General features: G+C 44.5%; 3 protein-coding genes and 1 pseudogene across 3 annotated transcripts; 2 read left to right on the top strand and 2 right to left on the bottom strand.

Moving 5' to 3' along the window:
* The first annotated feature begins 903 nt into the window (after window positions 1-903).
* LOC119350368 lies at window positions 904-1,441 on the top strand (annotated as a pseudogene).
* Window positions 1,442-1,724: 283 nt separating this feature from the next.
* LOC119334430 (CDT1-like protein a, chloroplastic) lies at window positions 1,725-6,530 on the bottom strand. Its single transcript, XM_037607001.1, has 8 exons — window positions 6,338-6,530; window positions 4,690-5,042; window positions 4,479-4,598; window positions 4,169-4,397; window positions 3,115-3,780; window positions 2,420-2,597; window positions 2,228-2,315; window positions 1,725-2,119 (listed from the first exon to the last, which is right to left on the bottom strand). The coding sequence occupies exons 2-8, from the start codon at window positions 5,025-5,027 to the stop codon at window positions 2,062-2,064; spliced, it is 1,677 nt and encodes a 558-aa protein (XP_037462898.1). The 5' UTR covers window positions 5,028-5,042; window positions 6,338-6,530; the 3' UTR covers window positions 1,725-2,061.
* A 155-nt stretch (window positions 6,531-6,685) lies between these two features.
* LOC119334444 (UPF0415 protein C7orf25 homolog) lies at window positions 6,686-9,380 on the top strand. The gene is made up of 3 exons (XM_037607010.1): window positions 6,686-7,636; window positions 7,953-8,119; window positions 9,022-9,380. The coding sequence occupies exons 1-3, from the start codon at window positions 6,719-6,721 to the stop codon at window positions 9,227-9,229; spliced, it is 1,293 nt and encodes a 430-aa protein (XP_037462907.1). The 5' UTR covers window positions 6,686-6,718; the 3' UTR covers window positions 9,230-9,380.
* Window positions 9,381-10,295: 915 nt separating this feature from the next.
* On the bottom strand, window positions 10,296-12,285 carry LOC119334419 (reactive oxygen species modulator 1-like). Its single transcript, XM_037606993.1, has 3 exons — window positions 12,096-12,285; window positions 11,152-11,189; window positions 10,296-10,639 (listed from the first exon to the last, which is right to left on the bottom strand). The coding sequence occupies exons 1-3, from the start codon at window positions 12,169-12,171 to the stop codon at window positions 10,526-10,528; spliced, it is 228 nt and encodes a 75-aa protein (XP_037462890.1). The 5' UTR covers window positions 12,172-12,285; the 3' UTR covers window positions 10,296-10,525.
* Between the last annotated feature and the right edge of the window lie 1,773 nt (window positions 12,286-14,058).

Below are 14,058 nucleotides of genomic sequence, written 5' to 3'. Positions count from 1 at the left end.
CAGGGGAAACCCTAGATCAGTCGATCGGATGACGGCGGCATTAATGTGTCATTACCCCCTTGGGGGCGGCATTCTTGGAGATGCACTCGGGCTCGAGGGACCAGCGGATGGCTTCTTCGGTGGAGCGGTGTTTCTTTCTACATATTCGTTGCGGCGGCTCTTGGCGGCATGGAGCAGCGGAGGCTTCGCGTCAGATGTGTGGTGATGGACACGCGCAGGAGGTCGACGCTGTCTGGAGTCATGGTGGCGTCGGCGGCAGCTAGACCGAGCAAGGTCGATGCAGCAGTACAGCTCTGAAGATGGATTGGTGGCAGGTGGCTGCGGCGGCCTCATACCCGGCAGGCGTCCTGGTTGAGGAGCACGCAGGACTGGTGGGTGCCCATACCCGGCAGGCGTCCTGGCTGGGACCTCAGGTCTTAGATGTTAGGTTTGGCTGTGAGGTCTGTTTGGTATTAGGCCGAGACTATCAGCGCCCCTTCATCAACTGGATAGGAGTAGCGACAGATGTTGCTTAGACGGTGGCTTTGGTCTTCTGTTGTATGACTTTGTAAGGTCTAGTGTTAATAATTAATAATATAGCCGTATGCATCGTCCAGATGCAGAGGCCGGGGGTATACCTCCTTTTCTAAAAAAAATCACCAAACTTTACACATGTGTAATATACATCCATATGATCACGTAGAATTTTTTTTCAGAATTTTCTGAAACCTTAAATGTGATTTTCAAAGTATTTAAAATAAAGTCCTTCAATACACCCGTGTTCCAGAAATCCACTCTCGCCCTGCAGCTCTCTCAGGTCTAACCACGCAATCAACAAGAGGCAAACAAACCAGTGTAGCAGCAAGAGCTACAGTTCAAGAGTTTTCAGCAACTAAGATGGCTACCGCGAAAGCTCTAGCCACCATGGCAATCTTCCTGCTGGTGGCGCTCTCCACCTCCTACATCGCATCCTCACTTCGCCCGGGTCTTGGTGTCTGTCGTGCAAGTGGCTACCTTCCTGCTGGGCAACTGTGAGAAGAGCAATGACCCGGACTCTTGTGAGGACGGCAAGAGATACCCGCAGTACCACTGCTCCCCACCGGGCACCGCCACCACAAAGGCCGTCTTGACGCTCAACGGCTTTGAGAAGGGCAAGGACGGTGGCGGCCCATCGGAGTGTGACAATGCCTACCATAGCGATGAGGAGATGGTTGTCGCGCTGTCCACCGGCTGGTTCAAGAACATGGCCCGTTGCGGGCACTGTATCAAGATCACTGTCAATGGCAACTCCGTGTACGCCAAGGTGGTGGACGAGTGCGACTCCATGTATGGCTGTGACGACGATCACAACTACAAACCGCCATGTACCAACAACATAGTCGACGCCTCTCCAGCAGTGTGGAACGCGTTGGGGCTCGACCAGAATGTCAGCATGGAGGGCATCACCTGGTTTGACGAGTGAGCACCTTCGTTTTCAAAACAAAGGTGGGCGCAGGTTGCTGGCTGAGCTCGTACCACTTTGCCGGTCGGGTGTCATGTAATATAAATTTCATTGTCAGATTATGTCTTATACGATTGCGTGATTTTATAACATAAACAGTGCAGCCTATGGTTTAGCACGCATGAGAAGTTCGTGTGCGTGACCTTCAAGCATATAATAGTCAGCAGTGTGGTGCATAAAGAATTTGGAAACACAAAACATACAAGAAGCTTGAGAAAGCTGTAGGATCATTTCCAAGGGATGCTGAACAAGTATAACAAACACATCATTCACATTTGCAGGAGTAACTTAAGTGGTCACAGTGCAGATACCAAAGACAGTTAACACCATAGAAAACAGCGTGCAAGAGATTCTCTTGCACGGTTGCATCTAAGTTACAGCATTCAGCAAATGGTAAGCAACCAGAGTTCAGTGCTCCATTCAGCAAAAGCATGAAGAAATTATCCGTGCTTGTTGATGCTTAGTATTTCAGTAAAGCACTCGATGTGCAATCCAGATGATTCCATATGCTGGTCAAATCCCGAGAAATCAGCACATACAGCTTTTTTTAGGTTCTTCGGCTTTGCACAGATTGTCTCATCTCAAATGACTTCTGTGAGTCTTTCCCGAACTGACTTCTGATCTGGTATTTGCTTAATGCTGACATGGGTAAAAAACGGTGTCAATACTTAATGCCTTCAATAAAACATTTATAACTACAGAACACATAAAATTATGCTAATAAACAAAACATCAGATGGGGCTTGCCTGTAAAGAATTTCTCCACCACGTAGCTCCTTTGATATCCAATCAGGAGAGAGATCTTCTAAGATATGCAATTGTTCTTCTATCTCTCCTGTTAAGTGACAGGCCAGACATGGGAAAGAGAAAGGACAATAAGTACAGCTTTGAGAAAGATTTGAGTACAGAAAGGTTGGAGCAGCTAGATCAACTATGTACCTGTCTCTTCTATCTCCAAGTTATTAGCAAGAATATTGTGAAAGAGTTCCTGCTTAGTGATTAGTGAATTCTTGGTAGATCCAGAGATACCACAGACTATGTCGAATGTGACACGTAAAGAATCTAGCTTTTCCTGGGAATTCATTGAGGATACTTGATTGGTTTTGTTATCATTTTCCTGCAAGTAAGGTGCTAGGTAAGTACATGAAATATGGAAAATGAAGATAATAACCAACAATGACTAGGTAAGTACATTCTTTCTTACACAGTGCATTTACACCCTGCAGTGTGCCTCAGCTCAGGTCATGATATCACAAGATAATTGGCATTTTACTGCTAGTTACCAGTACTCTAATGCTGAGTAATTTCAAAGCATAAATTTTTAAAGCAAATGAATATACCTTTTGGCATTACTTCAACAACAAAATTACTGCAGAATTGTTTAGTACACTGCCAACCTTCTTACTCGCTAAGAGGTTTATTTGGTACAATTTATACTAGAATCATGTTTATGAGAACAAAATGACATATATGATGCATTGCACAGTCAAAAATTTAAATGAATGAGAATGCAGCAAACATATCTGTTATGTAGTTATGCAATTCCTGATGGCATTTAAGAAATTCATCTTCCAGTATGCATTAACCCATATGCAAAAACACATATATCCAGGCATAAGAATAAAGTGACATACCACGGTAAAAGTAAATGTTTCTTCTGGGAAAAGGCATTTTCCAGTTGTAACCTCAGGTTCTGTGATAGAAGTAACCCCATCCTTGTCAAGTTTTGAAGTGTCAGGATCACGATCAGAAGGGCTTTCATCAAACTTTGATGGTGAGAACATTATTAGTGATCTGCGGGCTGAATTGGTAGATCGTGGTTCAGAGCCATGTCTACTTGAGGTTTCATGTTTCGCAACTGGAGTGGGCAATGGCCTTTTTGGTGTCTGCATTGCCGGTGTTTCAGCCATCGATGGTGAATTTGAGATGACTTGCTTTGGTGTACTGTTTTCACAGAAAGAGATCGAATGGCGGCTTGGAGTATCAGAAATATTGGTATTGACTGGAACTGAGACATGCTTGTTAGAGCTTCTATCTGGACCTCCGGTATCATCAGCACCCAGGGAGGTCACTTCTACTGGATCAGAAAGTAGTCGAGTCTTTTCAGTAACTTTAGTAATACTCTTCTGGGACATAAGTTTTTGAAAAGATTGTGGGAAGTGAGAAGCATTTGAAAATCCATTTTCCGAGGAAAATTCAAGAACTCCTTCAGCAGAATGGCCATTATGCAGTGCATCAAGATATAGCTCCTCCCTTAAATTAAAGGGTTCTGGTAGTGTGGCCTCAGGAACATCGATATCCTGCATACATAAAAATTCCAACAAGAATGCTAAGAAAATTATCAGGACCACAAAAAGGGTTGTTAGAGATGAAAAATAAGGAACTAGAGTTGAGAGGCTTGGGGTGCTCCGAGCAAGTTACAGGACATGTCATACAGCGAAAACTATTAAAGATGAAAAATAAGGAACTGCGGTTCAGAGGTCTTGAGGTGCTCCAAGCAAGTTACAGGACATGTCATACAGCAAAAACTATTAGAGATAAAAATAAGGAACCAAGTAAGTTTGAGGATGAAACAGACGATGAAGCTGTTGGGAACTGCGATTGAGAGGTCTTGAGGTGCTCCAAGCAAGTTACAGAGTGTGTCATACAAAAACAAAGGAAAACTAGCAGTTGAACCAAGTTTAGTACCTTATGATGAGATCCCAAGAAGCATAAAAGCTTTGAGCGAAAAGCCTCACACATTGCAATGGCTGGAGACTCTTGAGGATTGCTACATTCCACAGCGTCCTTCAGAAGTGTAATTTCCATGTCAGCATACATGCATAGGCTTTTCTGATCATGCAAGAGTATCCTATTTATCTGGATTGCTTCTGGGAATAAATGCTTCATCTGGGCCAAATGAGAGTACAAGAACTTTCTGCAATGAAGAACAATCGTATCAGACTCCAATATATGGATAATGATTTTACAGACAGACATTTCTCGTTGTCATTAATACCTCTTAGTGAGTACTTCCACCTGGGTTGCAATGTTGGTAAATGTAGTCATCTTCTTCCTCAGGCGCAGCAACCTTATAGAACTCTCCATCCGGTTGAAAAGAGTAAGCAAATTCTTGTGTCTGACATTGTTAGAAAAAGAACAATAGACAATCAAGGCTAGGCAGCAAAAGGATGCATCATATATGAGATGAAAATAGAAAAATGTCTCACTTCTCAAGAAGTTCATTTGAAACTGGAGATTGGGTGCCATCAGGCAAAGCAATGTCATTATCATCTTCATCGTCTGTTTCATCCTCATTTCCCAACAGCTTCTCAGCTAATCTGTCCTTGTACCTCTCTGAAAGTAAATTAGTTGCCAATGAGCTGACAACAATCTCCTCCCTTCCAGACTCAGGCTTCTCTGGAGTTGGTGATTCAGTTCTTCTCCCAGAATCATCCATATCAGGTTTCATCTTCTGCATAGTTGCAGGGCTAGTTGAGTTGCTATCATTAGGCATTTGATTAAGCCCTTTCTCGAGGTCAACTTGGACACTTTTCCCCTCGACCATTCTCAGCTCCAAGCACTACAATAATGGACTAATGATGTATTAGACATCTTTCTTACAGTAATGTGTTCTAAAATCAAACAGAGCACGAATGGGGCTTGCATACAAGTACATTGGTAAGTTGCAATAAAAAGCATAGTTAAAAAAGGCGCGCCTAAGCGAGCGCATAAGCACGCCTAGGCTCTAGGCGTTGGCAAAACGCATTGCGCATAACTACGCTTAATCTGTGCATAACTGCACATAAGCATGCGCTTTGGTCAGTAAAGCGCGAGGCGGTGGCAAAACGCACAATTAACACCTAGCGCTTTTTTGAACTATGATAAAAAGTACAGTAGAGCACTAAGAAAACGTAGAAAATAGCTATATCAACCTCTTTAGTCATAGTATCTCCCAGGTTTACTAAATTACTGACGACACACCGATAAAATCTAGTCCTCATGGCTCCAACACAAACCATCTTTACAAACAAAAATTCAGAATTTCAGATGCAAAGTCTCTACTTGTGTAAATATATCTGAAATGTAAACTAGCACCAAATTATGCTAGCCCACCTGCAGCAAGGATGGGAGAGAGGAACGTTGGGGTTTGGTATATAAGTTCTAAAAAACTAGGGGTTTGGTTTTGCTGTGAGCTTAACAGAAAACTCTGAAGCAGAGAGGAAAGGATTGAAGAGAGATGTGACTACGGAGTGAGAGAACAGAGGAACCCTAAACTTCCTCTTGTGTGGTCTGTGGTGTGAGCCAAACCTTGCACGCATTTTGGCAAGTAGTTCTAGCCTAGGAGGTTCCAAACTCCTGGTTAACACCCACTAAATATGATAAGTGCCCAAGTTCTATTGGTACCAAATTTTGCGACGGCTTGCGAGGTTAACCAGAGGATAGAAAAATCTGGGCATATCCACTACGAACTACAACTTTATCAGGCAAAAACATCACTAGACGAACAACCAGAGCTGAACAATAGAGAGAGAAAATATCAACAACTACCTGTTGCTCCCCCAGAGTAAGATTCAAAAGTTAGACAGGGAAATTTAGCGTAGCATTCCAATTTTAAACGGAATCTGACAAATACCACAAACCCTAGGCGTTTCTCCACGGCGCGTCACAGCATAGCCTGAGCAGTGGCCGGACTAATCACCGCGCGACTCCGGCCACCACAAGGCATGGCGCTCGCAAAACATACCACCCCGCAGAACGCACGGAACATAAACGACGGGACACACCGAATCGACGAGACGAAGCACACATGGATGGTGGCGGCACCAAATCGGTATGCGCGAAACCAAGGAGAGGGGTAGATCCAGAGAAACGTACCGGCGAACCGAGATCCGGAAGCCCGTGCGGTCTCGGATCTAGCGAGGTACGGCTCTTCGGGCGGGCGAGCTCGCCGTGGGAGCGGCCGGCGGCGGCGGGAGTTCGTCGTTTGGGGGGTGGGAATTGGACTATTGGAGAAGAGGGGGAAGCGGCCGAAAGAGACCAAATGCCAGTGCGGTTCAAAATAACCCGAGCCCAACGGTTACATTCCTGGCCTTTTTATACGCCAGAACGGACGGCTCTTTTGGGCCAGTCGGCAACTAGGTCCAAGGCCTCCGCCGCAACTGGGCCGGCCCGCCTCGACCCACGCCTGGTTCTTCCCCAACTCGACGCGAATCCGGCCGGCTCCTGTTCCTGGAGCAGAGGAGCGACGCAGCGAAAATGGCCGAGCCTCCCGCCGCCGCCTGCCCCACCGAGCTGGAGCTCGCGCGGGCGCGGTGCCGCGCGCTGCACGATCGCCTCGCCGCGTCGCCGTCCCTACCGCGCCACCCCGCTCTGCGCTCCCTCCTCCGCCTCGTCGCCGCCGAGCTGCGCTTCCTTGCCTCGAGTAACCACCCCGACCCCGCCAGGCCGCTCTCCTCCAACCTGCCCCACCTCGGGGCGCTCCACCTCCTCCTCACCCACCCCGCCGTGCGCTCGCCGTCCCGCCTCTCGCCCCTACCGGGCGTGGACTTCGCCTGCGCCTTCCGCTCCCGCCCCGCGTGGGTGCTCCTTTCCGCGCGCAACCCTTCAGGCTTCCAGTGGGTCCCGCGCAAGGGCATCAGCTCCCGCGTCGCTGCCGTGCTGGATGCCGCGCGCTCCGCTCCGCCGGCAACCCGCCCCGAGAAGCTGCTACTCGCCTTCGCCCGTGGCGTCGGCGCGGACATCGTGTTGGGGCTCGCCGAGGAGTTCGGGGCCGTAGATATCGACTTGCTAGCGGAATTCATTGGCGATTCCGAGGACGACAAGGAGGAGGACGGCTGGGTTACCGTCAGCTTCCACCCCAATGAGGAGATGAGGCGCTTTAGGGCGTTCGAGATTGAAGTGGTGGATGGTGATGCTGAAGTGTTGTTACCGCCACCGCGCAGAGACGTAGAGGAGGTGGAGGAGGGCAGCGGTGACCAATTGGAGGGTTGTTGGTTTGCTGACTTCATGGGGAAGATGAGGATGAACTCCATTGAGATGGTGAATCTAGACACAACGGCTCTTATTGCGATAGTATCAGGTATCAGCAATGGCGGGGTGGGGAAGCTGATGGGTGCGCCGGTGGCGGAGACCAGGGCCAGGTTCAAGTGCAACTACAAGTTCGTCATGGATCAGGTGCTTTGTAAACATTTGATTCTCAACCTAGAAGAGTATTCATAAATAATCTAGTTCATCTAGTTACAATTGACTTCGAGTTTCTAATGTTGTTTGATAGATTTTGACTGTAAATATCGACAATATTAAAGTGCATATACTACAACATATTGCTATAGTCCACAGAACATGATAAGCACAATTCAGAAGTAGTACATAGTATCTATTGCAATGAGTGAAACCTGTTTATTGGAAAACACAAGTAGAGGACTATGTGCCAACAGGAGCTGTAAATCTTGTTTGAAACTTAATAGGGTGTATTCATACTTTCTTTTAGGCGCAATCCGAGCTCCAGTCTCCAATATTTGTTGAGCTGGGGAAAGCAGTGGACGGAAAGAAATGTATCATATGTGAAGCGGTTAAGTCAGAGTTCAACGAAATTGTTTCAATGTGTGGTGGGCCAGAGGAGAAAACAAGAGCAAGTCAATTACTGAAACAACTTATGTGAGTTTTCCTATACAACTTTGTTTCTGTGAGTTATGCGGCCATAACACCTTTATATTTAGTAATTCTAATGGGCCTTTAATTCTCCAGCATCAACTCTAGTTTTCAATGTTTATTACATGACCTGCCTTTATCTGGTCAAGTTCATGTAACGACCTACATTTGGGATCAGAGGGAGTATTAGATAACACTAATGGCCCTTTATGTGTCTAGTATCAACTCTAGTTTTCAGTTTTGATTCCATAGTCTGCCTTTGTTTTGCAGCAGATTTACTCCGTAGTTTCTTTCTGCTTCTAATTTTGCAGTCATTTTCCCTTCTTATTTTTACTTCACTTCACGTAAAGGGGATTTACTCCAATCTATTTGTATCAAATATTTTGGTGTCGACAAGCTTGCTTCTTAAATTGTTTTCTTGGTTGTTGACTAGGCCCTTTCTTTTCATACCTTTACTTGTATTTCTGTGTCACTATATGTAAGCTAGAGAGCAATATATTGGGAGATAAATGAGATTGTGAACCCTACATTATCAGACTGGTATTTCCATTCTCCATTTCAATCCCGTCATTGTGCTGTGGTACTGGAAGAAGGATACAGTGTGTTCACCCTTTTATCTCATGATGGTCATTTGACTCATTTCACCTTGCTGACTGTTAGTATTCATGTAGCTTTAGGTTGGTATTCTTGTCTCATTGTTGGCTTATTGATCAACTAAGCTTTCTCTTTGGTCGCACAAATATGCAGCCATACATATAGCATTATCTTGCTAAACTAGAAAATTGTATTTGTCTCTGTTTATCGTTTATTGTCATGTACAGTAATTTTATGCATGTGAATAGTCTTGAATTCTGTTTGTCCCGGTCAGTCATCTACCGCATACTTAGCAAGTGCTTTTGGACCTGCAGAATTGTGCCAGACAGTCCTTCAGTACGTATGATGGATCTTCCAACAACAAGGAAGCTTGCCATGAAGAACAAGGTTGTTTTTGGTACAGGTGACCACTGGCGTGCTCCCACTTTGACTGCTAACATGGGGTTCGTAAGAGCTGTTTCACAGTCTGGTATGCCTTTGTTGACCATCGAGCACAGACCTCGTGCCCTGATCGGCTTGTGAAGGCAGATAACCCCATAGTTTAAGTATTCCAAACTGAATGTAAGAGTCCTGAAGTTGTAACCAGCGTGTGTTGTAGTCATAGTTCAGTCGATCCTTATATTTTAGAAACGGCAGATAACAAGACATAATGGATATCTCATGTCTCTGTACATAAGATTGTACTACTAGCTACTGCCTCTGTACTGAAATATATGTCGCTGGAGTAGCTGTGGTTCAACTACTCTAGCGACATATATTTCAGTACGGAGGGAGTAGTAGAATTGATAGGCTGAAACAGTGCTGTGTGTATATTACTTTAGTTTGCTGGTTTGGAGAGGTTTGAAGGGGTCGAGGGGGGTTAAATTCCTTGCAAGTCAAAGTCCCCCTCAATCCTACGTGCATTAAACCGAACAAGGCTTAAACAATCTTACGCTAGTTTCCACGTGGATGCTGGGTCCGGCGCCTGTGGCAGGGCGTTCGTTGCGGCCTGCGGCCTCGAACTGCTGTGGAACATGCTATGGATGTGCCCCGGCCATGGAGGCATTTGCCTATTGATGAAGGGGCTCGAGCTTGCGAATAATCTGTATTTTTCTCTCTTGTGATCGAATGTGATTCAACAGACATCGTGCAAACAATCTTGAACCCCTCAGGTTACTGTGCGACAGGAGCTGTGGTTACCGACGAGTGCCAGCAGCTTGAGCCTGTTCGGCAAGGCGACAATCAAGCATTGTGTCCCGGAAGTAAATGGAGTCACACATGAGCTTGATTGTCGCTTGAAAAACGTTCTTATATTATGGGACAGAGGGAGTACGTAATAGACAATTTGTTTAATTATAAGTAAACGACCAAGTTAAAAAGAACAAGACCTCTAGAACAAGACGCAACTGTTGTCTGGATTTAGTACTCCCTCCATATAGACATGTTTTGGTGTTTTTTGGTATGCATGTAGTCCAGAACATCTTAGGAATATTTGTAAATAGAGGGAGTAGCTGATATACACAACATCAACAAAACGTCAGCTGCCCCTCACCCCGTTCAATGTCAAGGAGAAAATGGTTTATTTCTTTTACTAAGAAGACAAAGTGACTTCAATACAACAATACGTTCTTTTCTCATGAATCATGCTTTCACCACTTAATTCTCATACAGACAATGAAAGATTTTATTTCCACATCAACAGTAGGGCAAACATATCAAAAACCAGGACCGAGTAAATAGTAGCAGAACTCCACTGTTCCTTCAAGATCAAACAAATGTTTTACCTAAGATAAGGCAATCCTTTAAAACCTAGTAAAACCAGAGGTAACTTGACGCGATCTAGTAATTTTTCCCACAGTGTATCAAGCTCCCAGCTCCCAGGAAAAGCCCGAATACCGCAGCGCTGCCAACGGTGGCCTGTCCGATGTGTCTGATCTTCAGCAGCCCAGGGACCTGAAACAAAATCAGATCACACCGGTGAGCACTCACAAATTCAATGACCCATTTGCTCGTAGATTAAATTAAATCAGCTAAAACAATGCAGGTGAAGTGACGTGTTTCATACAGCAAATTATAACCTGGTAAATTTAATGCTTACTTGCCTTTTTTTTCAGGATTATGATGTAAGTTTTCAGTGTGTTATGCGTTGAATAGTAGCATGTTTAATTAAAGAAAGCTTTCAAGTTTCAAATACTAACTGTTGACTTGCGCAGGCAGTTTGAAGTTAATCATTTAAAAAAAGATATGAGGTGGGCTGAGGTGGAAAGATAAGAGTTGTGATTATTAAAGATAAAGAGCAGAACAATCGCTAAATTTCTAATATACTGATTTTGAGCACCATATAAACTAGTAATTTCTGAACTTTTAACACATCAAGTATGGCATGACAATACAGACCAAAAAAACAAGTGGTGGCGTGCTACCACAAAGTAGCTCAGGTATTAAAAAAAGCAAAAAAAGATTACCCTCAATCTGATAGCGGCATAAGTCCCATACACAGCACCTGCACAAAATGGGGGAACATGTCCATTAATTCCATGATATTAATTTCATATCCTACGCTAGCACTTGAAGTTCCGAAAACTAAGAAGAAAACACAAACCAAAAAACAGCAATAAGCAGCTCATTAAAAGATTGCTAGTAGGCGAGTAGCTCTAGAATTGTTAAGCTGAAGGAGCAAACTAAGAATACTGAGAGCATCCATAAGAGCGCTAATTGTTCAGCAGAAACAGCCAGTTATGTCTCCAATGTCCAAAAGCATGACTAAGCAGCATATCTAACCTGTTGTGTTTCCACGAGCATTGTTAAACAGCAGGAGTGGAGCTATTACTACTTTGTCAACGTCAGTTGCCAAGATACACCATCCAAACAACATCAAAAGTCTTTAACTTCTTGTTATCACTTATCAAGCCCAGAACTGTAACTAAGGCCAGAAACTGAATATTCTAATCTGTCACGCACTTCACATTAGCATCAATGACCCTATAATATTACTCGTCAAAAAGGAACCAAGAAGATCTAGTCATCTTCTCTCACCAGTGGCCCGAATTCCTAACCACCACCACCAGTCGAACACCTATGACAGGGGTCGACAATAAAAGCCCAGCACTTGAGCGAGCAGCCTTCAGATGTTCAGCATCAAGTCGTCACAGACGTCTGCTTCCACCGCGAGGAAATCTCCTACTTTAGCATACAACAAGATTTCCTACCAGACGCAACAGCTCATGCGCCCACATCACAGCCCGAACCTACTAGGCGGATGTCGCAGATCAGCAACTAACCCCACGAATCAGTCCTGGCCCTGAACGGATTTTGACCAAAGCCTAGAAGCGAAATCGAACCAGCACCGGGCGGATTGGCACAGGGCCAGCTAGGGTTTAGGGTTTTAGGTAGGGAGGGAGGAGCTTACCGACGGCTCCGCCGACCGCGCCGCCGATGGCGACTCCGGCGCCGATGCGCGCCAAGCAGCTATCGCCCCTAGCCATCGCTTCTCCTCCCTTGCCGCCGCCGCCGCTCTCCTCCGTTCCCCACGGCCCCTTCTGTTTCTTGCTTGGTATAGTCTGATTCGACCAGCGTCTGCTTATGGGCTGCTTGCCTTGCGCGTCTGTTCGGGCTTCGGGCTACCTCTCTGGCCTTGGTTTTATTTCAGTAGGATTTGGGCCCGTGTTAGATACGAACCGTCTGATTTCTGCACAAGTTAAGTTTTCTTGGAGCGAAACTAAACCAAAATGTTTTCTTGGAGGAGTAAAAATATATTTTCTTGGAGTATAAGTTTCTTGGAATCGAAGTATTCACTACTTCCTTCGTTCCTAAATATAAGTTTTTGGAGAGATTCCACTATAAACCACATACGAAGTAAAATGAGTGAATCCGTAAAAAAAGCATCTAGATACATCTGTATGTGGTCCGATCCCTACAAAAACTTATATTTAGAAACGGAGGGAGTAATAATGTGTAGCACAATGAATTGAAACTTGTCTAAAAAAATTCCCAATCATTATGGGTTTGGATTTATGTTTTTTGAGATATCAAGGAAAAAGTTTTTTTTATTAGAAACGAAAGAAAGTCCTCCAACTACTTACAGCGTGTTTGGTAGCTTGAGGGATTGGGCATGGGAGTTTACGAGGGGGAATTTGTGAAGAGATTAGATTTGGGAAGTAGATTATTAGTCCCATTCCCATGTTTGGTGTGTGGTAGTAATTATCGGTGGGAATTCTACATTGAGTTACAGGACTGGGAATTGTTGACGATACGCGAGTTTGGATTAGAAAAGTGAGCGCTTCATCAGCCGTTGAACAACAGGACGTGAGCGAACAGTTTTTTCATTTTACGTCAATTCCCACTCCCACACTTAATTACCTGGTCCTCCCAGGGAAGAGATTGAAGGGAGTTGGACCTCTTAATTCCCCTTCCTCTTCCCATCCTAACTACCATTTACCTGAGCCAATCAAAGGAATTTAACTCCCATAGACCTTAAACTCCCATTCCCTATTGGCAACTCCCTCCAAACAAACACGCTGTTATAGGATTTCATATGACAGACGACATTGTAGTATCCTTTCTATCATTAATTAAAAAAGTGATGGATGTCAATACACATACGACATTTCCTGGGGTAAACCAAGCGAACGGTCGTTCCCCCAGCCAGGTAGGAACGAACAAATTGTTTTAGTTTGTTAAACAAATCACTCTCTGCGAATGCTACAGAATTGTCATGCGAAAATAGATTAATTTGTTGTGTTGGTGTATAAGGATTTGTCATGTTCTAAGTATAGAAAAAATACATGATGTATAAAAAGTTTGTCACAAAACTGCCATGCATTTTCAGAGATTTGTCATAATTACAACATGGGGAATTGCTGGCCTAAAAATATAAAATGATATAATTGTCATGATCAGCATATGCCTGTAGCGACCCGACCCGGTAAGAGTCGAAGTCTCTGTGCTTACCGTGCTAGTCTCTGGATCGACTTGCTAGTACACACAGTACTCGATGAAATAACAGAAATAACACACATCTCTTTATTACATCGATAGTCCAGGAGCAATACATTTATTACATAATAGGGCATAGAGCCAAATAAACAAATACCGCGGAAGCAAAGAAGTAAATGAGTCCACCTCCACGAGCAAGGTTGAGTGTAGAACATCGACCTATCGCACCTTAATCCTCGTCGGATACATCTGCAACGTGATAAGTTGCAGCCATATAGATCAGTACATTGAATGTACTGGCAAGTCACATTGAGAGTAAAATGAACCTATTTGTACATGCAATTTGGCTGGTGGAAATCTCTAAGTTTAGTTCTTTTTGCATAAAGCTAGTTTTTCCCTATTGCAAAGTAATTGTTCTACAACTATGAAAATAGTAT

Source organism: Triticum dicoccoides, chromosome 1B (genome assembly GCF_002162155.2).
Source record: "Triticum dicoccoides isolate Atlit2015 ecotype Zavitan chromosome 1B, WEW_v2.0, whole genome shotgun sequence".
Taxonomy (NCBI): Eukaryota; Viridiplantae; Streptophyta; class Magnoliopsida; order Poales; family Poaceae; genus Triticum; species Triticum dicoccoides.
This window is presented reverse-complemented; position numbering and strand designations above follow the sequence as displayed.